At 41.8% G+C, this 27,422-nt stretch overlaps 1 protein-coding gene and 1 long non-coding RNA gene across 5 annotated transcripts in view; one reads left to right on the top strand and one right to left on the bottom strand.

Annotated features, from left to right (window-relative positions):
• Positions 1-27,422, bottom strand: part of CTNND2 (catenin delta 2) — a 645,018-nt gene that overhangs the window by 265,300 nt on the left and 352,296 nt on the right. For 3 of the 4 annotated variants that reach the window (XM_057428749.1, XM_057428750.1, XM_057428751.1), the window contains 2 exons: positions 18,964-19,136; positions 7,959-8,526 (listed from right to left, as the gene is read on the bottom strand). In XM_057428749.1, the coding sequence (XP_057284732.1) occupies positions 7,959-8,526; positions 18,964-19,136 (741 nt within the window). The remainder of the gene's footprint in view (positions 1-7,958; positions 8,527-18,963; positions 19,137-27,422) is intronic. The other variant, XM_057428752.1, reaches the window with a different exon arrangement.
• On the top strand, positions 8,726-19,037 carry LOC130609611 (uncharacterized). Its single transcript, XR_008974823.1, has 3 exons — positions 8,726-8,886; positions 12,884-13,061; positions 18,836-19,037. It is a non-coding gene; the product is annotated as an uncharacterized LOC130609611 (long non-coding RNA).

Raw genomic sequence — 27,422 nt, 5'->3', positions numbered from 1 at the left:
TATAAAAACAAGAAGTATTGTGCCCATTCTGGTTCATACCTGGGTGATCTTCAAGTTTGACCATACAATTACAGAGAAATTGTCTCATTTATCTGCCATGACTGTTCACAGAATGAATGTGGTCCTGTGTTGTTTCTGGCAGTCACCACTGATAGCTAACATATTTCACCTGTGAGCACTTCACAGCCATGGCACCTCCCCACTCAAGTTCTGGCCTTACATAAAGGGAGCCCAACTCAACTCCCCAACTTGTAATCTTCCTCCTACCACAGTTAATCACTTTACTTTTAAACACAGACACCTGTACTCCTTTAAAGCTGGTGCGTGCACACAACAACCAAGAAATATATTAGATAACCCAACAACTGAACGCTTATGCTACTTGTGAGCTGTGTGCTGACTTTCTAGATCTCAGCTACTCCATCTACTACAAACAGTTTGTGTGCCACAGCAACTGTAATGGATGAAGTTTTCACCACAGTAGAAATGAAGGGCATGTTCTTGCTTCTCTTAAATACCTGAAGACCATGAAGGACTAAAGATTTCTGTCACTATTTATTGAGACTTTTGTGAGAAACATTTCCAGGCTATTGGATAAGGCCTTGCATTGGGGTGTCACACCTTGAGGAAACTACAGCTTTCACATGTGCCTTCTTTGCCCAGTGCACAAACAAGACAAACACAGTCATCCCAATTTAGACTGTACAGCACAAGAATTTCCACTGATGCCACAAAACCCCGAGTATCAGAAATTTGATTGAAGGAGCTTCCCCTTGCCTAATACTCCCTATTGCATACAACAGCACTCCCTCCTGCTCTGAACAAGTGAGTTCAAGGCCAAAGATGTTTGGGAGGACCCAGAATCATGCTCCTGGCAACAGAAGAGGACACCAGATATGTGAGGACACCATTCAGACCTCAGGGCAAAAGGGGTGGTGACAGGCACAGACAAGACTCAGCCTCACTTAGCACACCCTCAAGAGCCTAAAGTTTTGATGTATCATAGTCCTTGAGGCCCCAGCCTCTTCCTGTAATCTCGCATACTAAAAATAATACAAACCAAAATAAGCAAGTCACAGCTATATGAATTGGAAAGCAAAGAAAAATTGACAGAAGAATTCCAGCACCTTGAATTAACCATCTTTCTTCTATGGACACTGACTGCCAGCTTTTTCCCAACTTCAGCTCCTCCTTGTATTTCTTTTCAGCAGGTATGTAAGCACAGACCTGTTAAACTCTGTTCTATGCTTAAGAAATTCCTTCCAGTGGCTTGCATGCTTCTATTTGAATCCTGGCTTTCCTACATACACTGCTAATGTTCAGGCTCAGAGGCCAGAAACACCATGCCAGGTGATGTGGTTACAAGCAGGAGCACATGACTAGAAGCATACTTGATGTTACATTTGCCTAGAAGCTCAGGAACAGCCACTACCACTTAGTTAACCACTATCATTCAGTTAAAATACTTGCAGGTTCATACCAGTTCAATCTATTTTCAGCAATGCTGCAGACTCTTTTTTTTCCCTTAAAGCTTGTTACTTCACAATATTACTTGATTTCACACCCCTCTGAAAGACCATTGGGAGGATGAAACAATTTCCCCTATCAAAACTAGGAAGCGAAGGGAAAGGTTATGGTCAGCATGAGAGCAGAGCTCAAGTTTAGACATATTTGTAGTGCTCGCTCACACAGGAAGTCAATGCTCAAGTTCAGTAGCTCAAAGATATATCTATGTACAAGAGGCCTTCATATTTAGCTCCTGTCAATCATTCCTCTCCTACGAGCAAACTGATTTCATGTAAGCTATATCTGAAAGACACAGGAACAAAAAGCATGGCAATAATAAGATATTTCAGACAACCACCTTATTCCTTTCGCTTTATTTCTGTAGACTGTCCATTTTGGATGTCTTGTCCAAGCTGCCATTGAGCACTGTTGTAAATGTTTCATTTGTAACAACTAATAACATAATTATAGCTGAAAGAATAGGTAGAAGTAGAACTAGCAGCAAAGAAAAGCAAAGTGAATATCAAGTGTCATTGAACACTCTGTCCCGGTATCAGCTCCAAGACCAAGATCAGCATTTTTAACCTCCAGGTTACAATGTGGAAACAAACAACTTGGTATTAGAAAGATACCCAATCTTAAGTCTTTGATTAATATCTGAAGTATTACTGGGTGTCTCAAAATATTTTGTTTTGGTTTCCTGTCTGAAAGAAAAAGTCTCCAGACAAACGAGTAAAAGGAGAAAAAGATGAATAAATTCGAGTGCACTGCCTGTCTCAGAACAAGATGGAATTAACAATCTCCTCATGTGTAAAGGCTCTGACAGCAGATAAAGGAACTTTCTGGCTAATAAAGCCAACCAAACAAAAAATAGGGAAAAAGACCACAAACCCTATAGAACACTATTTGGTTTACATTAGTGAAGGAAGTTTGTTCTCACTGTAGAAGAAATACAGGATTCTGTAAAAAGACAAGAAACATAGTTAAGGCAAACAACTGAGTGCCCTTTTCATGATGATCAATCATATCAATAGTCCAAGTCCTCCAGCTTATCTTAAAGCCAAAAAAAGTCAAAGATTTTCCTTCCTTACCTGTCCAAAGAAATGCAATTGCACATCGTACCTAGACTGTTCTATTAGCTCAGCCCGGTGTCTCAGATGGGGATTTTAAGGCACAGAAAACTTTTAAATCTGAGGTGATTTACTGTTGGTTAACACTTTGGTTGTACCTTCCTTACCTATAATGCCTGGCCCAAAAGCCAATGAGTTATGTGGTAAAATTTTGTCTGTATTTGTGAATGTTGGTGGGAATTTGGGTTTGATTTAGTCTAAAAAGAATATTTACTTGTACACAGTTTAAATTCCTCGAAAAGACTAATTTTAACTCCAGTCAGCACTAACACTGATTTTAATACTAACTCTTCTAAGAGTTACTGCTCTCTCATATTGAGGTATGAAAGAAGGGGCTGGATGCATGCATGCTCACAAGAAGTGATACAGGCATTCTAGCACAAAGTACAGTGTGGCTTACTGGAGAACTGTAACACTTCACCAGGTAATTTTTTGTAAAGATGGCAATGAACCAGTGATATACAGATGATCCAATACTTTCATGCAATTGAAAGGAAATCTAAATCCATGCTAATGGTAATGTGTATCAGTTATCTCATACACACTCGCACAAGCTGATCTGTTCTGTGCCTGTATGACAGCACACCAGAATGCTGAAACATGCCAACACTCACCATTAAGTAGCAGTCCTGCAATAAATCTCAGCAGGAAACCAGGGTTCAACATGCCACATGCAATAAAAAGCATACAGAAGGAGAAAGGGCAAAGGAAGGACCCCAGGAAAGACGGAGAAGAGCGAGGGAAGACAGATGAAGGAGCAGAAGGAACCAGTCAAGACGCTGATAAACTTAGAACTGTTTGTTTGATCAAGCATGGAAAGCCTATTTTGTATATTAATCCATGCCACATTTTTATAAACCAGTGCCATTTTAGGACTAATGCTGCACACATATACAAACAGTCCTACCTCAGAAAGGACAAAAATCCTTTCTTTCTGGTTTTACAGGGACCTGGAAGAAGATTCTGTTTTCAAACACAAGGCTGAGCACTGGAGTTTTCAGCAGTGGCACCAGGCCTGTTCGAAGGATGCTGCAGCTCTTGTTGAGGTGGAACATGTCACCACTACAAGAAGAACAGCTGCATAATATTTTTTCTACCTAACATTACACAAAATGGTTCACACCAACACTCATTTCTTAAACCTAACCTTTTAGTACAGCTGATGGAGCATGACGCGGTCTTCAAACATATTTCTTTTGGGTTTTTTTTTGCTTGTTTGGTTTTTGGTTGTGGTTGTTTGTTTTTTTTTTGTTTGTTTGTTTTTTTTAATAAAGCAGTGCGTAAAATTACCTGCAATTTTCTTTCATGTCCCCAGTCTTTCCTAAGCCTGGATGAAAAGGCAGAAGTGGCTCCCCTGTCACATAACCCGAATCACAGGCTATCTCAACAGCCTTTCAGTGCCTCCTCTCTCTTTGCTCCTAAGAATACCCACTACTTCTTTAGTACCATCTGATGATTCTGGCCAGCAGGAGATGTTTCAGAGAACTGTGAAGAGACGGGCACCTGTGTGATGACCTGCCTCCTGAAGGGTTTTCCCATGTTTGTGCTCCTCACTGTCCTATACAATCCTCTCCTTCCAGGCAAAACGGGCTGCTTCAGGAAGTCTGACTCTCAGCAGCACTCCCCAGCTTGGTCCTAGTGTGGAAGCTGCAAGAAGGTTATTTACAAACTGTGCTTTCTGGATTCAGATTGCTGCTTGGACAGTCAAGTGTGCTTTGGAGCAGCACAGATAGGAAAACCACTTCCAGAACTGTAATTGCAGATCACAGCAATGAAGCAGCTAGACTAAGAATAAACACAGCAAAAGTACACTCACAAGAACCACTATATACACAAGTGCACACATACCCATACCCACACACACATTTGGCAATGGGGACAGTTTAAGTATAACTAGACTAAAACACATTTCTGAAGACATTTCTAAGGCTACTCGGTTAAAACTGAGTCACGGCATGCTGTTGCACATCTTAATTTACACACAAGATGCAGTCCAAGAATTGCCATTTTTGTAATTTCAAGTTGTTTTATAATGACTTTGTAGGAAATGTAAATAAATAATGCCATCTCTTCAATTAAGTCTTACACAGATTCGTTTCTGGGCACTCGATGTTTGCATCGTACATTTAGTCAATTACAATCTTTCATAAAATTGATCATATCTGAAGGTCTTCTCTTTTAAACATCTAAACCTGGTACTGACACCGTTCCGTTTGTCTAGCACATTGAGACCCAGCAGTATTTATGAACCTGACAGCTCCAGTACAAATTTGTAATATCATGCTCGAAAATTCAAAACAAATGCATTATTTGTATCCCAGGTAATTATTCCAAATAATTATTTTTTTTTCTTCCCAGAGATAAGAAAAGATTACTTTGAGTAACATCATCCCAATGATGACACATACATACCAATGCAAGTTCACATTAATCACAGTAGGCAAACCATCAATCAGTGCAATGTGACAACTATCCTCCACTCCTCCTCCTCCTCTCTTGAAGAAAAAAACCCAACCAACCCATCTTTGGATGTTGTGAAAAAGCAGCAAAAATCTCGTTTACTGAACATTAGCTTTTCAAGGTACAACTCCTTGCTCTCCTTTTCAATAGGTTTGATTACTAACACAATGGCTGGAAAACTCCTGTGACAGTATAATATAGTGACAGCTCAAATACTAAACCTGTTCTAATAAAAAATGCCTGTAAAAAAAAAAAAAAAAAAAAAAAGAAAAAGATTGCTTTAGTAGTAACCCTAACATCTGATCTTGGCTAACTCTAAAGCATATGTTAATTTTAAGGTTTTGTGTAGTCCATTGACTTCAGTGAATCCAGTGAAACTGGAAGATTAGTCAGGCACTTAACACTGCTAGCAAATGTGTAAGTCTGGGATGGCTGGGAGGCCAGGAGGAACATGCCACAGAATGGCAATGGAAAAGAACGGGTGGGAGCACACAATAGGAAACTTTTGCAAAAGAATGGGTCATGTGATGGAGCTCCTTTCAAGGACTACTTGAAAGGCATGTCACCACTGTGGAAAGAAACCACATGGTGTTTACTAACATACTGTTGCTTCACTTAGACATGCAGAGACAGCATTTAAAAAATAAAATTAGATCTATCACCTAATACTTGTTCACGTTACAGGATTTTCCATTTGTAGTAAAATAAGACACTGAGATTTTTATCACGTATCTTAAAAGCAAATCCCTGTGAGACAACTCCGAAGCTCATTATGTTTGTTTTGATCCGCACAACACTTGGAAAAGTTACTGTTGCTTTGCCAATTTTTACAAACTGAATGGCAAGTTCAAACGATCCATCACTATCCCCCTCCCATGCTAAAATTCACACAAAAATACACCAGCCATTTCTTAAATGCATGTGTCTGTAAGTTTCTGTTTCACCCGAGCCATAAATCAATGACAAATGACTCCTTGCAGTGGGTCCTAAAAAAGAGGCAGGGAGGGAAGTACCTCTGTTACGCAAGATGCAGAAGAAATGTTATCAAAACCTTTTATTTAAAAGCAATCCAAGAAAATTAATGCCAGTTTCTTAACATGTATTCAAATCAAGGTAGAAAACCCCACTAGGAATGACTGTCCAAGCACTATTACCCAAAAATCCCAAAGTCCAAATCAGCACTGCAACTTGAGTAGAGCCTAGGACAAACAGCTTCTCTAACACTGCAGCACTTAAGAATCACTACCGTGGGCCTTACACCCTATAGAGCAAATTTTGACTAAGATATCATCACAGGTTTTATGCTGCAAGGATACAGAAGATGCCTTCTTCAACAAGCAAAACCCGGTTCAATACAAATTCCAATGCTAAAAGTACATGAAGAAAAATATGGACCGTGCCCATTAGCAACTTCCCAAAGCAAAGACTTCTACCCTAGAACAAAGGCAAAGAAAATCAGGGAAATGCTGGTAGTTCATACCCATAGGTGTAAGTTCTAAATTGAATTATCCTCTGTTCCACTGATGCTGACAGTTCACTCTATGCCTGTTTAGGCTCAAACAACTCTTAGGATGAAGTTGAAAAATTCCGTGCAATACAGAGTTGCTGGCAACTCTACATTTCCACTTTACAAAGGCATATTTAATACCTGTGGCCAGCAGTGTGTTGGACTACAGAGGGGAAAAGTTATACTAATAGAATTGCTAAATAAACCACTTTGTAACTTAAGACTGAATATTTCACAACGAGATTGATGCGTCCTGAGATCAAGATTTTGGCAACATTTAGTGATATTCTCTCTTCAAATTCTGAACTTCAGAAATAGTGTTAAGTAAACAACAACAAAGTTTTTTAAATCCCCACCGTATAAACAAGAATACCCCTAGCAAATAGTTCTTTTAAGGAGATACATTAATACTCTATTTTATTATCACTTAATTTAATCTGTATGTTTAAACACACTGGAATTATTTCTATAGAATGCCAACAGCTGCTGGAGGAGGGGAGAAGAGATGGATGAGAGAGGAGAAAGGGGGATGAGAAAAGGTTTCCAGTAAGAAACTTGTGTACCTGCCTGGTATACACAGCCAAACCTCTTTATGTATCCTATTTATCTTCAATTCTATTTATGTCACACAAGAGAACATACGAGCATAGCAGCTGTTACTATAGCAATGAAACTGGGAATTTTGAGAACACAAAAACCCACCCCTGAGGATGCTCAGTTTAGCAGAGATGGTTTAGGAACAGCGCACCAGCATCTCACTTCTAGGATCTGTTCAAAGTCTGCGGTTACAGAGATATTAAATACAGCCTATTCCCTAAAGAGCACTCGGAGCCAAATAACCGCTACCTATTACTCGGCACAACTTGGTACACCGGAGTTCCTGCTGAGTAACCCCAAACTTGACAAGAACCGCCTGTAAACCCGGGGAAGAACGAATTCTCTGCAAAGGCCCCCAGTTTTTAATCGCGGCAGAGAAGGGATTCACCATAGTAACACACACCCCACCCGATCCGTGGGCAAGAGGAAGGAGCTCAGCGCCCAGCGCTGCCCGCCCCGCACCCTCCCGACACCGCCACCCTTGCCCGACACCGGGTTGCGCCGGGAGAAGCGAGGTAGTATCCTGAAGCAGCCGGCAGGCAGCCTGCCTCTCCCCACTCACCGCAGCCGGGATGAAACCCTCAGCTCCCCAAACCGCTCTTCTGTCAAACCCACCCCGCTCCGTTCCTTCCTCGGCCGGCAGCCCCGGGACACACCGGGGCCGCCAATTCCCCCCCCATTCCCCCCATCTGTCGCAAGCGCGGCGGCACCGTGCATCCCACTTTCTCTCCCCCGAAGCGCTGCCGGCCGCGATTTACCTGCGAGGGAGCCGGGTCTCTGCAGGGTGGCGGTGGCGTACAGCTCCTGGGAGTGCTTGCTGTACTGATCGGCAGCGTGAACCAGCCGCTTGGTAGGCGACAGGGTGGCGTAAGTGCCGATGGTGGAGCTTAACTGGTGGATAGGAGAGGAGGAAATGTTAGACTGGACGGTGGGCGGGGAGGTCACTCGGATGGGGGACGGCGACAGTCCCGCCGAGGAGACGACGATGTTGATGGGCGAGCTGGTGCTGTAGGACTTGGCCAGGCGGCTGGGGGACTGCTTCGGGGAGGAGAGGCGCTGCGCGGCGGCGTAGGCGGCGCCCTCGGCGGCGGAGCCGGCCCGCGGCAGCTTGGTGGGGGAGCCGCCGGGCTGGGCGGGCAGCGGGGAGCTCACCCGCTGCGCCGGCAGCGTGGAGCTGGCGTAGTAGAGCGCGGCGGCGTGCTGGGGCTCGGGCAGGTGGAAGGCGCTGCCGTGGCTGGGCGCGAAGGGCTCCCGCGGCTGCGGGGCGGCGGGCGGCGGCGGCGGCTCCGGGCCGCCCGGGTGGGCGCCGCGGCCCCCCGGGCCCTGCTGCGGGAAGGAAAGGCAGAGGCGTCAGGAGGGGACGGGCGGCAGCGGGCCTGGCTCCACCGGCCCTCCCTGCCCGGGGCGGGGCAAGGGGCTCGCTCACCGGAGGAGTCCCCAGCCGAGGCGCAGCCCCCTCTTTGAACTAAAAACTGGGCCAGCACCCGGCGCTCTCGGCATTGAGGGAGTCGTTACTCTGCTAAAGCGTTTCCAGCCTCTGAGATAAAAACGGCCGCCAGCTCGGGCGGAGCGGTGTGAAAACTCTTCGTCGCGGCTGATCGGCACCTGGTTGTCGGGCACACGGCTCGGGGGGACTCGTGCTTTGAAACGCACCCGCACACCTATCTATCCCTACACCAGGCGTGGGTGAGCCTGAGCTTAAACACATAAATAAACAAATGCCCCCCAACTTTTATTCTGCATACATTGGTAGAGAGCGGCTGGAGCCACGGAAAGGGCTTAGATGCGGTGATTTTCCTCACAGAAAGCCATCGGTGTCCGTGGGAGGAGAGGCACCGCGCCGAACCCACACGGACACAGTCGGCGCCCTCGGGTGCCGCCGCTGCCGGCGGCGCGACAGTGCGCGACCGCTTCCCCCCAGCCCACCTCACCCGGTGGCAGCACCGCGATGCTCGCCTCGGCCCGGTACCCCCCTGGAAAAGCGGGGGAACAGCGTTTATTTGCGCGGCCCAAAGGAAAGCACGGGAAGAGCATCCAGGGCTGGGCTGTACCAGGCACTTCCCGGGCCGCATCCAGCGGGGAATCTGCCCCGCGATGGCGGGAGCCCTCTGCTCCGCTGGCCACGGGACCGGCAGCGGGGGGCAGGGCTTCGCAAAGTTCACCGTACGCCCAATAACGGGGAGGGGGTTGGGGAGTGGAGAGCGAAAATCCTTGGCAGATGCTGTCCATTAGACATTTCAGCTGCGTTCCTGAGCCGCTTCTGGAGCAGCGAAGGACGGGGCTCACCCTTACACACAGGAGGCTCTCTCCCTTTTTTATCGGGGATCTTGGGCTCAAGGGATCTTCTGTGAATCTGGAAACATTAAAATCCTCTAATAACTGCGCCCTGCAGTGAGGGGGAGCTCAGCGCTGTGTCAGTAAGATGCATTCTCGTTTCAGATACTATTTTTTTTTTCCTGGCTATGCAGGGGATTTACTTGAAACCTCTGAAAGCACTCCCAGATCCTGGGAGCAGACAGTGCAGCTTGGGTCAATCTGACCAGTGCTTCACCCAAACACACACACCCCTCCGGGCTACTGGTTTCCTTAGTGAGAAAATCCTTTAAAATCTGAATAATGAATTTTTCAATTCAAAATGATTCAGTTCAAAGAGGTGTGCTACAACAACAGCAGCGTGGTTTCACATTTAAATAGCAACGGCTTTTCTAGTAGCATCCTAGAGGAAAAAAAAAACAACAAAACAAGTAAACAGTAAACAAAAGCACCATGTTCTGAGTATGGAACTTATTTTTACTAGGATACCAAGTAAGGGATTTGGTCAGGAACTGAGGCCAAGATAAATGGCCAATCAGAACAAAGAGTAAATGAGGTTCAAAAGGCCAGAAATACGTTCTTCCTGTGTGTGACTACTGGAAACTTTTCTGTCCTTTTCTTTTTTGTACTTTTGGAGCCCAACCCCTCATCCTAAATACTTTGCATCTGAGTAAAGAAAACATGTTCTTCTAGACCTGGAGAAAAAAGCATGGCTTCGGAGATGGGGCTTCTCCTGGTGCTTTGCTCCCAGTTGTTAGTAGCATGGCAGAGCCCAGCACTTGCAGCATAGACATGTCTCAAGGGAGCATGGCCAGATCCAAACCTCATTGGCTTTGGGACGTTGTTTGCCCCTAAAGAGCAACAGCCTTCTAGGTAAATGTAAGCTGTTTCCTCCAGCTGCTCTGTACGGTAAGTCCTGGGTGGGCAAGTTGATCACAGATGCAAGTGGCCTGCATGCTGTTGAGCTGGACTGTTTTGATTGCAGCCATGAGTTACAAACACCACAGCATCAAGTAAGAGCTTTAAAATTGTCATAAATGGCCAACAAGCTCAAGAGTCTCACTTGAAAGACTTCTTACAAAAAAACAGGATGGCAAACTCTGGGAAACATCAATTTTAAAAGCTACTTTCATGCTGAGCTACTTACCATCTCTGCTTTAAACTGGAAAGAAGGGCTAATCTGCAACTGACTGTCCAGCAATGTATTTGACAGGGGCAGAGTTTTCATTTCCCAGGTTTAAACTGTATGGTAACAACTTTCACAAAACAAAATCAGGCTGGCAAGATTGAAGACAACATGGACAGAGGAATTTTTGCAAGTGATGAAAGGTTGTTTGAACCAGTTACATTATCAATTGATATCTATTAATACATTTTACTTTTTGGACTGTTAAGTGGCATAACAATTTTGTATTTTGTAGTATTCAACCCTGTTCCAAAATAACAGTCTTCTGAAATGTTATCAGTGTCTTCTGCAACACATTGCTAATGTACTGGTAACTTAGTTTGTCACTGATGATAACAATTTTGGGCAAGAGCTGTCATCATGCAGACAAAATTTCTAATCTGTTTCTACACTGCTTGATGTGTCAAGGATACAGAGTAATTAATTTCAGGTAAACCAATATTATCCCATGTTCCTAATAAATCTATAAAAGCTGCAGGCTCTCTGCAAGTACCAATTTAAAAAATAAGCCCTTTTCACGATTGTCTGTTACAGGGAAGAAGGTCTAGTGGTGGGACACGAGTATTAAATGCTTAATTAAAAACACAGTTTATAGCACTTCCTAAAAAGCAAAGCATTTGCTCTGTGTGAAGGAGAGAACTTTTGGATGAACAGATTGCAGTGAAAACATTAGCGCACAGTATTTTCTAGGATGTGACTAATCTCAGACCTGTCTTAAATTTACTGCGAGGTTCTTCTGTTTTTTTAAAGGGCCAAGTGTACAGATGCATTCTTCACTCATGTTTTCAGAGACAAAATGTGGTTCAGTTTCTCCCTGTCACTTAAGACAACCATGCAGACATGCTGCTGTTCATCCTGCAATGTGACATTATACTTCATGTGGAAGAATGAAATACAATGGTATTTTTCCTTTATTTTTCCATTATTGTTGTTAACCTGATAATGAAACTGTGTTTAAACTAATAAACTGAGGTCAGATATGCTTTCTAGTTGTTCTATCCTCCCACATCAACCTATTTCATAGATGTGAAAAAAGATCAAGGACTTTCTTACTACAGCCTGTAAGTACCTATTCCAAGACTCAGAGATATAATTTTTCTGATATCCAAAAGAGAAGCAGCTTGATTTGCTTATTTGGAGCTAATAGATGGATTCTGATATATTCTTTTTAACAGCAGAAATCTGTGAAAAAAGCCATAAGAACTTCAAAACACCTGTGCAAATACCTTCTTTCCCATTTAATCTGATGAGAAAGATCATCCTCTGCAGATACAGACAAAATGAGATTTACAGAACATTACTGAGGGTGTCCAGTCAGGTTATAGTAGACTAGAGAACAGTCTAACAGCTGTTTGCCTACCTTAATTCATGCATTTATTGCACAAAATTTCAGGATAGGTTTTTTTTTGTTTTTTTTTTACAATTCCACTTAAAAAAAAAATAAATGGAATGACCGTAAACGAGATTTCTGTTTTATGACATGGAATTGAGAGGGGCGAAGAAACTGTGCTGAATTATTTATTCTGATGTAAATTTTGCATGGGTAAGGATTTATAAAATCCTAGATAGCTTGACGGCTTCAGCAAAACTTTGGAGTCAGCTACTAATTACTGACACATTGGCATGTTGATTCTTGGAGATTGCTCCCAGAGGGAAAATGGTGTGTACAACCAGCAAAACCTGAGTTACGGAAGTCTTGGTCGACAACAAGATGACCATTATGAATATGTTAGTGCAGCAGATCTATTTGCTACATCATCTAGAATCCCTTCAGACTCTTCCTTCTTAGGCACGCACAACCTGGTAGGTTTTGTGCATCTATGCTTCAGAATTCAATGAAGGTGTTAAGGAAAAGAGCTTCTGTTAATGCAACCCTGAGTCTTAGCAACAGAACTAAGAACAGAAATGGCTTCAGAGTAATTTCTTGGGAATGAGATAATGATATAATTTCCAGTAAAATGCTGGAGAGTTTGAATCATGATACTGGTTACCCTAAAGAAATGACAATTTGTGTTCAATGTCCTGTATACTTCTCTGGCAGAAGAAACTGGAAAGTTGTCTTACATTTGAATAAGTCTGTATGTCCATCTTATGTCTGGATGAACTTGTATTCACAAGCATTTTTAGTTTAGCATTAAATGGCAGCACCAGCTTGCAGCTTGTTTTGCTTTTTCGAACTTTCAGGTATCATTTGGTCCTTAAAATCCCAAACAAGGTCATTTCTGTTCAATATGAACATAGTCATATGGAGTATATTGTGGCCAATGAGAAGACCCATTCTCTTGATTTGAGAGATTTTCCAATGGATGCTCAAGTTGTGTGGAAGATAACCCTCCAGGCTGTTTTGGCTTCTTGAATATTGGTGGGTCTTGTTGAATTTGGGAGCAAACTTGGTCATCCTTAATAGGGTTTTTGAGAGTCACAGGTACTCACTGAAGGGTCCAGCCCTGTTGCACAATCTCAGTCATGCTCTGTGCTGTTTTCAGTGACTGCAAGACTTGCCAGTCTATTGAGGGCTTATTTTCTTCTGTCAGCCCCAAGAATATTCCATATGGCTTCACTGAAAGTATCACTCTGTTCTTGTCCAATGCCTGTATCAACACTTTTCTACAAAGGGCAGATGAGGGTATGAAAATGCTTAACATTCTCTAGTCCTGGGGATACAGACTTCAGTCCATGGTAGCACCTGTCTTTTTTCTGCAGGACTGCTTTGCTGTCATTTATAAGTTCCTGACTTAACTAGGAAGATGCTACCTATGTTCAAATACACTTATATGAAAATAGATGCCAGACTACACCTCTGGGTCCCTCCAATGTGGCCTATTCCATCTGTTTTTCCTGATTTTATCACAAAGGTCATGGCTATACTGTCTTTGCAAAATACACCCCAACACTATGAGGAAAATTCGTCAGCCTACCTGATCCTAATCTCATATGTATAGATGAAGGTAGGTAATACCTTCGTAGTCTTAGAGCCACAGAGTCATGTGAGATCCTTTCAGAGTGTCAAGAGACGGTCAGTCTCTGGTTTTAAAGCTGCAATGAAAGCTGCAGTCGTTAATTACCTATTGTAGTATCAAACCAGCATTATGCTGATCAGTTCTTCACTACCATAAGCCATACTAGTGAATTGTTCTCTGTGTCATAATAAGAGTAATTTGTGTTAAGATTTCATCTGCTTCCTTTCGTGACAGAAAAATTCTCATGTTCATATTTGGAATCCAGTTTCAAACACATCATAATCTGCCACATCCTACCAGAAGCAAAGTCCTCATTTTAGATTTTGTCTGGGTAGATTATCAAGAAGCCTATCACCCTGTGGCACAGATGGCTGATGGCAGGAAGAGCCAAGAGTCTAACTGAAAAAGGCCAGAATAGAGTTTCTGCTTGACAACTGAACATGTACTTCCACTCATTTGGTAATATTCTAAATAGAGCTAGTAAGGTGTGGCAGTCTGGTGAATGACAAACTTATGACTTGTTTGTAGGAAAAAGGAGACAAGTTAGAAAATTAACCATTACATGATTTTTGAAGGCTTTTCGTTTTTTTTTTTTTTTTTAATTATTATTACCTTTGCTTTCTATCTACTTTTGATTTTTAAGGATTTTCAAATTCTGTGCCAGCTCGATCAGTCCAGGAGCTTCAGGAATAGGATAATATGCAGGAAGGATCTACCTCTGTTGCTGCCCCAGCCTCTGAAAAGACTGCAGCATCACCACAGGCTAAAAAAGTTATCATCCAGAAATGTAAACTAGTTTCACTTCCTTTCCCCTTCCCTTGCAAATACATGGTAAAGCATGTGGAAAAACACTATCTGGAGTGCATGCTATGCTTTATATTCCTACGATATCTGTAACATAAGCTGACCATTCTCCAGATGACAGTCGACTCAATCCATCAGTTGCTCACAAATGGCATTATTCAAATAGAAAATTCACATTTGAGCAATTCATCTGCAAAATCTGCTACATTTTGTAGTACTACTGATTATTCACAAATAACCTTAATCGACTGATACAGGATGCATCAGGATTTAGACACTAAGTTTGAAGAGCTGGTTTAAGCGAGAAACAGAGTAATTCCCTGCCAGAGAAGCAGTTGTTGCTAAAAAAATCCTATTCCAGTAGCATTTAGAAGATAAAAGTTCCGTGTTCTAAAGTACTCAAAGCAGTAGAAAAACTCTGTGATCTATAATGAAGTCCTCCAAATTGACAAAAATGTTAGATTGCACTTTGCAGCACTATGCAGGAAGTCCCAAGACTAATTAGTTTCTCTTTCCTATCCAATTGCATTTTCAGAAATTGTTCTTGCTGTCACAGCTGGCCTTGGGACTATTTACATTTTTTTCCCATGCATTTGGGCTATCATTCATGTTCAGAGATAGCTATATTCCTTGCACACAAATACCAAAGGAAATCATCACAATCTGAGCAGTTTTGACTCCTGAGGCTTATTTTAATTATAATAGGGATAGCAAAACAATTCCAAGTATTGACACTTTTTCTCCTTAATTGTGGGATCAGCAATGGTCATATTCAGAACTTTTTAATTTTAATTTTTGACTTTTTACTCTTCTTTTTTGCCTCTTTTGAAACCACCTTTTTATGCTTTTTATCTATTAATTCATAGTTTAGATGGCAGTTAATTGATATTTCCAAGATATATTTTAATTGTCCCAGGTTGTCAAGTACCCTTTGCAGGATGACGGTATGAAAAATTATGCTAAGTTACTTTCCTACAGTAACATCTACCATACAATCTGGAGGAACAGAGGAAGAAAACCTATTTCCTGCCCACTCATACCAAGAAAACTTACTAGTTACTTTTCTGAAGGTAACTATTTTTCTGCAAAGTAGATGGTTCATGAGAGGTTTTCAGCTGTAAGCAATGGCTGTTCACTGTGATTTCAATGAAAGAAATCTAGATAATTAATTTTCCCCTTCATAAATTCATCCTATTCTATCAGTAGGATAAAGTTACATTAAGAATATCCTTACTTCTAACTGCCAGACAATCTCACACCTGAGATTCCTTCCTCCCTGCCTTTCAAAAAAAAAAAACCCACCAAAAAGTGCTTTTTCCTTCCCCTCTAATTTCTCCTTTGTTTTTGTTTCTGTTGCTCTGTTCTCATAACTGTTCCTTTTCCATTATCTTACTTTTTCTAGCCTCCTTGAAGAATGAATCATACTCTTTCAGGCTAACCCCTAAGGTATGATACTTCTCACAAAACACAACTCATGATGACATCTGCCTAGGCTAGAACTGGATATTAGAGTCTCCTTTTTCTTTCTAGCTGGAATCCTGTTCTCCTGCTGGCTCCAATCATAGAATCATAGAATAGTCAGGGTTGGAAAAGACCTTAAGATGATCTCGTTCCAACCCCCCTGCCGTGGGCAGGGACACCTTACGCTAAATCATATCACCCAAGGCCTCGTCCACCCTGGTCTTGAACACTGCCAGGGATGGAGCATTCACAACCTCCCTGGGCAACCCATTCCAGTGCCTCACCACCCTCACAGGAAAGAATTTCCTTCTTCTATCCAACCTAAACTTCCCCTGTTTAAGTTTTAACCCGTTACCCCTTGTCCTGTCACTACAGTCCCTAATGAAGAGTCCCTCCCCAGCATCCCTATAGGACCCCTTCAGATACTGGAAGGCTGCTATGAGGTCTCCACACAGCCTTCTCTTCTCCAGGCTGAACAGCCCCAACTTCCTCAGCCTGTCTTCATACAGGAGGTGCTCCAGTCCCCTGATCATCCTCGTGGCCCTCCTCTGGACTTGTTCCAACAGTTCCATGTCCTTTTTATGTTGAGGACACCAGAACTGCACACAATACTCCAGGTGAGGTCTGGCGAGAGCAGAGTAGAGGGGCAGGATCACCTCCTTCGACCTGCTGGTCACGCTCCTTTTGATGCAGCCCAGGATACGGTTGGCTTTCTGGGATGCAAGCGCACACTGAAGCCGGCTCATGTTCATTTTCTCATCGACCAACACCCTCAAGTCCTTCTCCACAGGGCTGCTCTGAATCTCTTCTCTGCCCAACCTGTAGCTGTGCCTGGGATTGCTCCAACCCAGGTGTAGGACCTTGCACTTGGCATGGTTAAACTTCATGAGGTTGGCATCAGCCCACCTCACAAGTGTGTCGAGGTCCCTCTGGATGGCATTCCTTCCCTCCAGCGTATCAACTGAACCACACAGCTTGGTGTCATCGGCTAACTTGCTGAGGGCACACTCAATCCCACTGTCCATGTCAGCGACGAAGATGTTAAACAAGACCGGTCCCAGCACCGATCCCTGAGGGACACCACTCGTTACCGGTCTCCAGCCGGACATTGAGCCATTGACCACAACTCTTTGTGTGTGGCCATACAGCCACTTCTTTATCCACCGAGTGGTCCATCCATCAAATTGATGTCTCTCCAATTTAGAGACAAGGATTTTGTGTGGGACAGTGTAGAACGCTTTACACAAGTCCAGGTAGATGACATCAACTGCTCTACCCCTGTCCATCAGTTCTGTGCAGGCTCACCTTAAACCCTTTATTATACAGTGACAGAATGGTCTGAGTTGGAAGAGACCTTTAAGATCATCTGGTTCCAACCCCTCTGCAATTGACAGGGATACTTTCCACTAGACCAGGTTGCTCAAAAGCCTGTCCAACCTGGCCTTGAAGACTGCCAGGGAAGGGGCAGCCACAGCTCCTCTGGGCAACCTGTGCCAGTGTCTCACCAACCTCAGAGAGTGAAGAACTCCTTCTTTGTATCTAATCTAAATCTACCCTCTTTTAAAAGTTTAAAGCCATTCCCGTTGTCCTATCACTACATGCCCTTCTGAAAAGTCCCTCTCCAGATTTCTTGTAGACCCCCTTTAGGTAATGGAAGGCTGCTACAAGGTCTCCCTGGACCCTTCTCTTCAGGCTGAACAAGCTCAACTCTCTCAGCCTGTCTTCACAGGAGAGGTGCTTCAGCCCTCTGATCATGGAGTCATGGAATCAACCAGCTGGAAAAGACCTTCAAGATCATCAGGTCCACTTGTCCCTCATCTTCATGGTCTTCCTCTGGACTCACTCCAAGACGTCCATGACCCTCTTTTTTTGGGGCCCCCATAGCTGACCGCAGTACTACAGGTGGGGTCTCATGAGAATGGAATACAGGGGCAGAATCACCTCCTTCGACCTGTTGGTCATGCTCCTTTAGATGCAGCCCAGCATATGGTTGGCTTTATAAAAGGAAAAAAAAGTACCTACCCAATTTGAAATTAAATTTAACTGTGCTTTATTTCATTTTTCAATCTTAAGAGGATAGGGAGCTTTTCTGAGCAAATTGAGAGAATAGAATATTGTATATCTCTTGGTATCCTGCAAACTGTGAAATGACTATATAATACTTGAATTCTCTTAGCAATTTAAGGTTTCAAAATTCAGATGCTACTCACTTCTACAGAATCATGAATTATAAAGTGTCCCTGTGTCACACTGAGCAGTGTCTGCTTTGCTGGGGCGGTTACATCTAAATAGAGAAAATAACCTGACTTGAAAATAAGTCAGACTTTGCATATGTAGGTACACTTCCACAAATTTTTGTCTAAACTGAAATTTAACTTCCCAGTGAGAAACTTTGATGTAACAGTGAAAAGCACAGAAGAATGAGAGGGTTGTGTGTCAGATCCAGGAAACCAGATTTATAAAGTTTTCATGAGTACCTGAAACAATCTCTCAGGATGTTTGAAGCATACAGGAGGCTGTCTGATAAGTTGCTTGTCTTAAAATATGAGAGGAAAAAAGGCAAAAAATGATTCTCAGACTTGGGATTATGCCATGGCACCAGGTGATGCATGGTATCCCAAGCAGGTTTCGCATCTCATCTCAGCCTGCCTTTGCTTTTGTTTGCTGGCACTTACTGCTTTCAGTAATATCCTCATACTGATGCAGGGAGGTTCTAGACCTTAATTAGGGCTCCTAATCAGCAGTCACAGAAATTTTCAAACTTAAGTGCCTACACATGCTATCACCAACATGTATATGCAGGCAAGGAACTGCCATGTAAATCTCCTTTTCAATCATGATTATTTTATTACTCTGCAAGTCAACCCATTTTAGAGTTATGAAAATCAAGGTGATATTCATTCTGCTGCAGATGCACGGAACAAGACAGAAAGTAAAGGCAGACATTCATATTCTGGTGGGCACCAACGAGCTCTGCTTCCTTGAAGATATCTTACACAGTTCGAGGTTCAAGAGACCCAGGCTGCTTAGGACACATACCTGGCTGTAGCTCTGGATGGCACCTCTGGCCTGACTGCCACGGGCTGGGAGCTGGGCAGCCGCTGTTTCACCCAGGGCGAGGGTCTGGTTGCTGTGGTAGCTGGCTGAGTACTGGAAGGACCCTTCAGGTTTCGAATTGAGCTGGAGCGCACTCTGGGAGAGGAGGCTGGGCCCTGTGGGGACAGGATTTGAGAGCAGTCAGAAAGTCTCAGTGAAAGAGCATACCTGCATTCTCTGTCAAGTGAGCCTCAAAATTACCAGATGTATGTGGCTTCAGCTTTTCACAGTTTGGCTTTTTGGTAATAAAAATGACATACATCAAATTGTTTATCACTCAGTTATCATTATTATTGTGTTCAAGCTACAGATCACATTCCTTTGCAAAAAAAACCATAGTTTTGACTGGTGAAGAAATTTTAAGCCTGAACAAACCCAACCATACTATTTGATACAGTCTTGCTTTGCAGCTCAGAATAGTCAATGAGGAATTTTTTTTGCCCTAAGGATAAGCTTTGTTTATTTCACTTAATTCTATCCAGTTGTTCTGCATGGGAAATGCTAACTTGTCCCTCCCTGGGCTCTCAGCACATTAGATCTATTCATTACTGCCATTCTGTCCTGTACACACAGTGATGTAATACTTTGGTGCCTATAGGGATGGATGGCACCCTTTAAAATATTAATAGCTCCTCTCATTGTGTGGGACTCACCCTGATGTGAGTGAATCTTTGATGACTGTTTTGTCAGCTTATCTTCCCCATCACAGCACTGTGTGCCAGAAGAGCCAAGTGCAGTGAGCTTAAACTGGGGCTGCCAGACTGAACAGCATGTCAGGAGCACTAACAGTGACACCTTCCACAGTTACTTAGTTGTTCCGTGAAACTAAAGCATGTTCTAATGTACACTGGGTTCATTTTCCAGTGATTAAGCTTATGATATACCCACAGTAATTCCCCAATTTTTGCTCCAAGAGCATGTATCAGACAAGGAAAGGTTCTTCCTGCACCACACTGTTGCATGATTTAGACCTCTAACAAACACTTTTAATCGTGAACTCGTTCTGTCTCCATACATGAAAAGCCACAATAAAGAATACCCACCTAATCCTTCCCTAGCCTTTACTTCTAATTCTCAATAAACTAGCTTACTCTTCCATGGTGTCCAGAACTAGTAAGTGAAAAAGAAGAGGAGACAAAAGAAATGCCTTGGCCATTTCATGAGTTGCAAAGAACTCTACCTTCAACCCAACAGCTATCCTCTATAACATATTCAGTGGCTCTACAGGAATGACAGGTTCATCTTCTGGTTAGCACTAACAAGCTCATGAGAGCATAGAAGGTGACACAAACCTTAAGGAATGTGAAATGATTATGCTGATTTTGCTCCTACAGAACATGTGAAAAGTTCAGTTTTAAAAAACACCCACAATGGCACAATTCCAATGAATTTTACCAGAAATAACTCCCAGTACATTTCTGATACAAAGGCCAAATTTTATGACCTTAAAGTCTTTGCTATGAGGATGTACAGCTGGTCCAAAAAGATCCCACTTAGAAAATGTGCAAACAACATGCCCCCAGAAATTAATATGGAGAGCATTTCTATCCCTAGCCTGTTTCTCAGAAACGGTAGAATCATTATAACTGATACTTTCCAAAACCCAACCTGAACCGTTCCTATTACAAACAAATCATAGTAGGCTATGTAAAGTGGAAGTGTTCTTTCTAAATGTAGACTGGGGTTATGACACTGTTTTACATATCAACACAATTTATGCTGCAAAGTCAATTGCATTCATCAGAATTTCCTGAATACAGGACAAATTCAGAAAGTTCTGCTCCTTGTATTTCCCTCACAAGTACAGAAGGAGACAGGGCTCCATGTATGCTGTGAGGGTATTAAAAATGTATCACATGCACAGTAGAGTTGAATTTAATCCTGCATGGGTGCTTATAAATCCAAGATTCCATTCCCTGACTCTGCAAATAAGACTGACTAAGCATTTTCCGTTTAACCGGTTTTGTTGCAAATTTTGCCTTTAATGAAAGAAATATTTTCACAGTTGTTTGTTTTTTTAAGAGCATAAAGAAAAAACTTGCTTAGTTTATAAATGCATTTGCAGGCTTTATTTTAATATTTTGGATTTTGAATTTTTACTGAGTATTTGCCTGTGATCAAGGGAGGGTTAAATTCAGAAAATTCACAAGAGAATAACTGTCCCAGGAAGGGCAAAAGTAGCATCAAGAAAGCAATTTTTGTGCATGGAAGTGTTTGTACTCATTCTGAAATTATGCTGTGACATTTCTAAAGCTTAAATAATGATTAAACTATCACATGCTATGAACTCAATATGTTTAAATTTTCAACTGCATCTGGCCTTCAAGTGTTCGTTTCATATTACTATTGGCTCACTAGGGATTTGCATAGCCAGCTAGAATCACAGACATGGGTTCCCTGCACCACTGAGCCCAAACACTTCCATGCACTTTCAGAAACTTACCCAAAGCGTTGAAAAATATTTTCAGTAAAAAGTTTGGAGCACATGGTTTAGGTTCACTAGCTACTGTATAGCGGTTTTCATTTTGCACCTTTACAAGCAGTAATGAGCAATTAAAACATACATACATTTCAATAAGTACTAAGTCATCTGAGACAGTGAGATAGATATTTAATTTTAAAGAAGTCTGCATCTGTCAAGCAAATGTGGAATAGAGTTGTGGATGCTCACCTGTAAATAACTAAGTCTAAACCAAGTGTACAAACTACAAGATACATTGAGATCAGTCAGCGTGATCGTGAAAACACACAAGTTCTTTTTCAGAATGCAGGGACTACAAGCAGTCCTGTCTTGTCTGATGGGGAAAAGATGGATAGCTTTTCTCATTAACGTTTTTGAGATTTCAATCTGAAGGAGCGACCAAAGCTTCTGAGGAGCTTGCAGCTCACCCAGAAGAGAAGTGGTTTGTTTTTGTACCTCTGTATGGTGACAGCTCTTGAAAACAAATTACTGTTTCTTCCTGGCAAAAATTTAAACTCTGTTGTGTTAGTATAAGAAGGTGTTCGTGAAACTATTTTTCATTTGTTTTCAGCAGTGTTAAGGCAGCTGGAGATATTCTACTTTAAGTTAGGCACTGGGCATCGCTAGAACAATTCAGTCTTATTTATTTTCGTAATTCAATATAACTAACTACAAATCTTTAATTTAAAATAAGCTTAAAAACAAACACTTCCAGCTTCATAAGGTTTAGTTTAGCAGATACTGAATTATGGATAGTACCAAAATTTCACTGATTCAGTCAGTGCCACTTTCCTCCTGTATAAAAATAAACAGCACAGATGTGAGTGTGAATTAAGTCAGAGCTTCCATACTGCAAGAGACACCATTGTGAACTAACTTCAGAAGATGGAGCAAGGTATAGTAATTAACTCTTTGTCTCCAGTTTGGTGGTCACGTACTTCAGAAAATACCTTGCTCTTCCTCTTAACCTGGAGCAGAGCAGTATGCAAAGCTTCCCATCTTCCTCACCTTGGCTGCTGTAACCAGTAAGCTCAGTAAGGAGCTCAAAGGAGAGGGAGAGCGTGTGCATCTTGCTAGGGACACAGACAAAGTGCCCTTAAGCTGGGGAAAGCTGCTGGACCACACAGAAAACCAGGCAAAAACAGCACAGAAAAGGATGAAGGACATGCCCACATCATGAAGGCATCCCAGAATGCAACCTCAGAGGTGATGGAGAGCAGAGGACTTCTCTAGGACTCGGAAGTAGGAAACAGGAGGTTTCTTTGCAGTGTGGAGACCCAGGTGCTGGCAGGCATGGCAGACTTTCAGGAAAAGAGTCACCCATTCACACAGTGAAGGGAGGAGGCAGGCTTCTTGCAGAAGCTCTTTTAATTAGTTTATATTACCTACCCCTCTTACTGGCAGTTATGTTGGCTATTATATAGCTACTGTTTTTCTCTTTCAAAAGCCCAATAGTTTAATAGATCTGAAGCACCTGAGAGTACCTGGCACACTTCAAGTAAAGCAGGCGAGAGGTGCAGATGCAGTGCAGGATTTGGCCCTACCCTGAGTCCTACCACTAAAGAGAGCAGCACTGAATCTCATGTTTGCTACCTTCCTGCCATACTGCATTCGACAAAATAAGCGTAGTCTGGCATTATGCTGAACAGGCTGATTCATGGCATTTCGTATGTTGCATATGGCAATAAATGTATACTGGTGAGTTACAGGCTCCATCACGAGGCATACCAGAAGCAGAACTCCCATGGCATCTATCTGCTTCTGTCAAGGGGGGAATCAGGGAAACTGGAGGCAAAGGTGGCAGAATGAGCTCCAGCACATGCAGCTGGGGCTATTTCTGTGAGCAATGGGGCATTGCTGGCAGGAATTTTTCATGGACCACTGTTTTTCTTTCTGGATAACAATATAATGTGCATGCTGCAGTAAGGTGCGGTGCTATTTAAAAACCAAACCAAGGAAGTGAGTAGTCTTAAATGATGAGATTATTATTAATTCAAGGACAACACAGTTACAGTTGATTACGGGAAACCAAAGTGACACAAAGAATCCAGGTTACTATTAGCATCCACAGCTGGCTCAAAAAGAGAGAAAAAAATGAATTTAATTGAAACATTTGTCCTCATGTTTTCAAGAGCAGTATTTTCTTTGGAAATAAAATCCTTTGCCTTTTGTTGTTTCTGCTCTCCTCAAACACCAGCTCCTCTTCCTTCTTCCATCATTCAGAGTAAAAAAAATCCAAACCCAAATGACCCAAGCAAAAAAAAAAAAGAAAAAAGAAAAAAGAATTACAACCTAAAACTTTAATTGTGATTTAAAAAAAAAACAACACAAATTATTCTTCAACAGCAAGTGTTTGCAGGCAAAAATAGTTTATACGGCGGTTTCGGAACAGCAGAATTCTTCTCAGTACCGGCATGTACTGTTCTAGTTCTATCAGTGCTTGATTAGGCAACAAAAACATTATACTTCTTATGCAAGAAGTGACAAGATATTACAGACCAGTAAGTAAAGAAAAAAGAAAAAAGAAGAACAGTGGTAATGCAACAGTAAAGATTTCACCGGTATTTTACCAGATTTCTCTATTTAGATTGTGCCTTAGATTTCCTTTTTTCAAACTACATTTTGCAGCATACTTAAAAGAAGTTTACCATTGTGTGAAAAAGTGTATTTTGCTTTTAAATAATACCCTGTTCCTCGGCATTAAAAAATATATTCCCTTCTGTAACTGACTTTATGCCTATATTTCATCAAACAATCAAACATATGCATGGAAGAATGGCCCAAAAAGTCCATGTTTGTATGCTTAGAAACTGTCAATGGCTAAGGCTACTATATTCAACTCCATTGGAATATGCTTGCTTATTTCAGTAGCAGTCAAATCAGTTTTTAAGATATTAAGTGTATTAAAATGATGTGTGCTGACAGAGAAAATGTACCAACAGAATGTATAGCAGAAAATCAATGTTTAGCAAAAATGATGCAGGTAAAGGAGTGGCTATATTGTTAGAAACGTTTAGCAGGCCAACTGCATCAGCACCACTGCTCCAAATTTTAAAAGCATGTTTTTTTTTCGGCTAGTCCTCCATTGACAACAAGGGATTCTAAACTCCATTGCTAAACTCCAAGAGTGCAGCATGTAGGTTTTGTTTCCTCACTCGCTTGGAAGCAAATCCCAAAAGAAGCTGGATGCTCAGCTGCACACTACGATCCACAACTCCGGGCTGAGTGATGCCCAAATTAAGCAGAGAAAGGACTACATTTAAGAAAACAGAAGGAAGCAAGAAAGAAAGACCAGGGTGCGTCAGCACAGTGCTGAATTTCATTTCAATGAATTCCAGTTCTTGTTCCAGTCATTCATGCTGACTGAAGCTTCAGTGAGAGATTACAGAAATGGGTATCAGAACCAACAGCAGTTGAAAAGGCAGGGAACTTGTTTGGGAATCAGAGCTGGCAAGTCATCATATGTTTTCTTCCCTTCCTCCAGAGGGTAGGGCCTTGTCTAGCTCAAGCAGCAGAACTGTATCCCATAGTGATCATAAGCAAAAGAGTATTCCATGTAAGAAATTCAGTAGGAACCTGGGCTCTAAGGAGCTTACCAGTGTCAGAAGTTAAGCAGTTTTCTAATGTGCCGAGCGACTGTCAGGCACCCTTCTTATACTGATCAGAGATGGGGGACAAGAAGCACATCCTATTAAGTTTTGCTATTTGTAATACTACTAGATCATGAGTGAGGATTTAAAAACAAACACAGTATCTGAAGTCTGTTAAGATTTAAGTACCATCAGTATTTGTGATATTTTTACTTACAGGAAAGCCAGTTAAGGTAGTAGGAATCTGTGGATCAACTCCATTACAAACTCGGGGAACTTTATATTTTTTCTATCATATACTGTAGCACCATTGCTGGGTCACAAAGCTAAACAGAAGATGTATGTGGGACTCTTGTAAAGGAGGAACTCACAAAAAGAAACCAAAGAAATTGTTCCCTGCAGAGAGATCAATGACAGCCTATCCCTAGTGTCCACCAGTCAAACATCTGAAAAGCAACTCCCATTTACTAATCCTCAGACTACAGTATCTCAGGGAATACTTCACAAAGTGTAGCCTCACAGCATGGAACATTTCAAGATGATACTATAGCAATAGCATTGTCAATCTTCAAGACAAACAAAAAAAAGCTGACTTACGAAACAGGACTAATATATTACATTACAGAGCAGAACTTATCGTGGAACAAGTATTCAGTAATACACTGTCTGCTAGTTGTTCAATTATAAAATAATTATCATATAATGAAAGTTACGTACAGTACTATATTATTACAAGATAAGGGCATGATTACTTCAGTATTCTAAATCTATGCAATAATTGCTTCTGAATTGGCTAAAATAACTACACTGCAAGCTACAGAAATGTACACCTGGTCAGTCCCCATGAGCTAATTGCATGCTCGTTACTTAGTTTTTGCTGTGAAGTTCACAACAAAAATACCATGCAAGTGAAAGGAGAAGGATTTTTTTCTCTCATTAAGATTTAAAGTCAGTTGGCTTACTGGGACACATTTCCTTTTTCAAGTAAGTAGTAAAGTGTAGCACTACTATTGTGTTATACATTTCCATTTGGTCAGTCATTTATTGGGATGCCATTTCTAATTGACAAAGGAAATAGACCAAAACATGCTCGAATGAACATTTAATTAGCTCCCATACCAATTATAAACAATACTTCACTCACCTTCGATCAACTGACAGAAGTAGTAATGATAAATTATAGAGTAAGTGTAAATAAAGTGGTTTTAATTAGTGTAATTAATCACTTCACACATCTTCAACCTGCTTTTGCTCATTTGGGTAACAACTGAAACACCAGCAAAACTCCTTTAATGTCCTTTAAACATTCATTTATACAGTTAATAGGTTGAGGTGCCTCACATCCCAGCAAGGGGAACCATCTCTTAACTGTTAGTATATGCCTAATTAAGAGTTTCAAATACCAAAAAGTCATCACTTATTGTCTCCTCTGCCTTTGAGGTCATTTAGTTTCAATGTGAAATATTCATTCCTACTCCACAACCTATTATTTTTGCTAGGTCATTTAAGTGTGCATACTCATAGTAAGTAGTTGCTAACTGGCCCTAAAGCTGGGTTTTATTTGTTGCCCACTTGTGCAAAGGAATGGATGATTAAAAAAGATGTAATAAAAGAAAAGATTATGTCAGGCATCTGTAAAGTGGTCACACAATTTCTGAGCTTTAAACTGTATTTGGGATGCTGGGGAATCCTAGAACTAGACTGAAATAAGTAAGAACAACAAAACCAGGGATAGCTCTTGGTGTCCTTCCACAGTATTTGACAGTAAACAAGAGGGGATGATAAAGATGGACCTGTTCCTAGTGATAGCAAATTCTCTGGCCTCTTACCAGTATATTCTGTTTTCCAAGTCCTGCTCACAGAATTAAGATGCATATCCGACTTGGACCAGGAGTAACCTTTCCCTCCAAATTAGAAGGGTAAGGAAGATTTGTTTGTCTCTTTGGTTTAAGCTGCTTGCTTACGTTGCTGTATGGCTTAATTTTGTGGTCATCAGAAACATTCCTTGAAGAAACTCCCTCTTGATGAAATTACTTAGGATGACTTTGGAAAGTGAAGGACTTGACTGAGGGGAAAGAAAGCCCTGCAAGTGCCTCAGAGGGTGGCAAGGAACAGCCACCTTCCCACTTAAGTACAGAGGTCTCTCCTCTTGTCCTCAGTTTCCAGTCTCTGGGAAAGCGCAAGAAGTGCAGCTGGAAGCATTGGAGACAGGGGACTATTGTGAGTGAAAACCCTGGGAACTAGATGAGAGATCTTTGTAGCTATCATAAAAATAAGATTTCTTATTTACAGGAAGAAAAAGGAAATACTAAACCAAGGCAAAAACTAAGATCTGCAGATCTTAATTTTGG

The sequence above is a fragment of the Pezoporus wallicus genome, unplaced genomic scaffold, assembly GCF_028554395.1.
Source record: "Pezoporus wallicus isolate ANWC-B61680 ecotype Strahan unplaced genomic scaffold, APGP_CSIRO_Pwel_v1 contig_6658, whole genome shotgun sequence".
In the NCBI taxonomy this organism is placed as follows: domain Eukaryota; kingdom Metazoa; phylum Chordata; class Aves; order Psittaciformes; family Psittacidae; genus Pezoporus; species Pezoporus wallicus.
The sequence above is the reverse complement of the archived record's forward strand: the minus strand, read 5'-3'. Positions and strand labels throughout refer to the sequence as shown.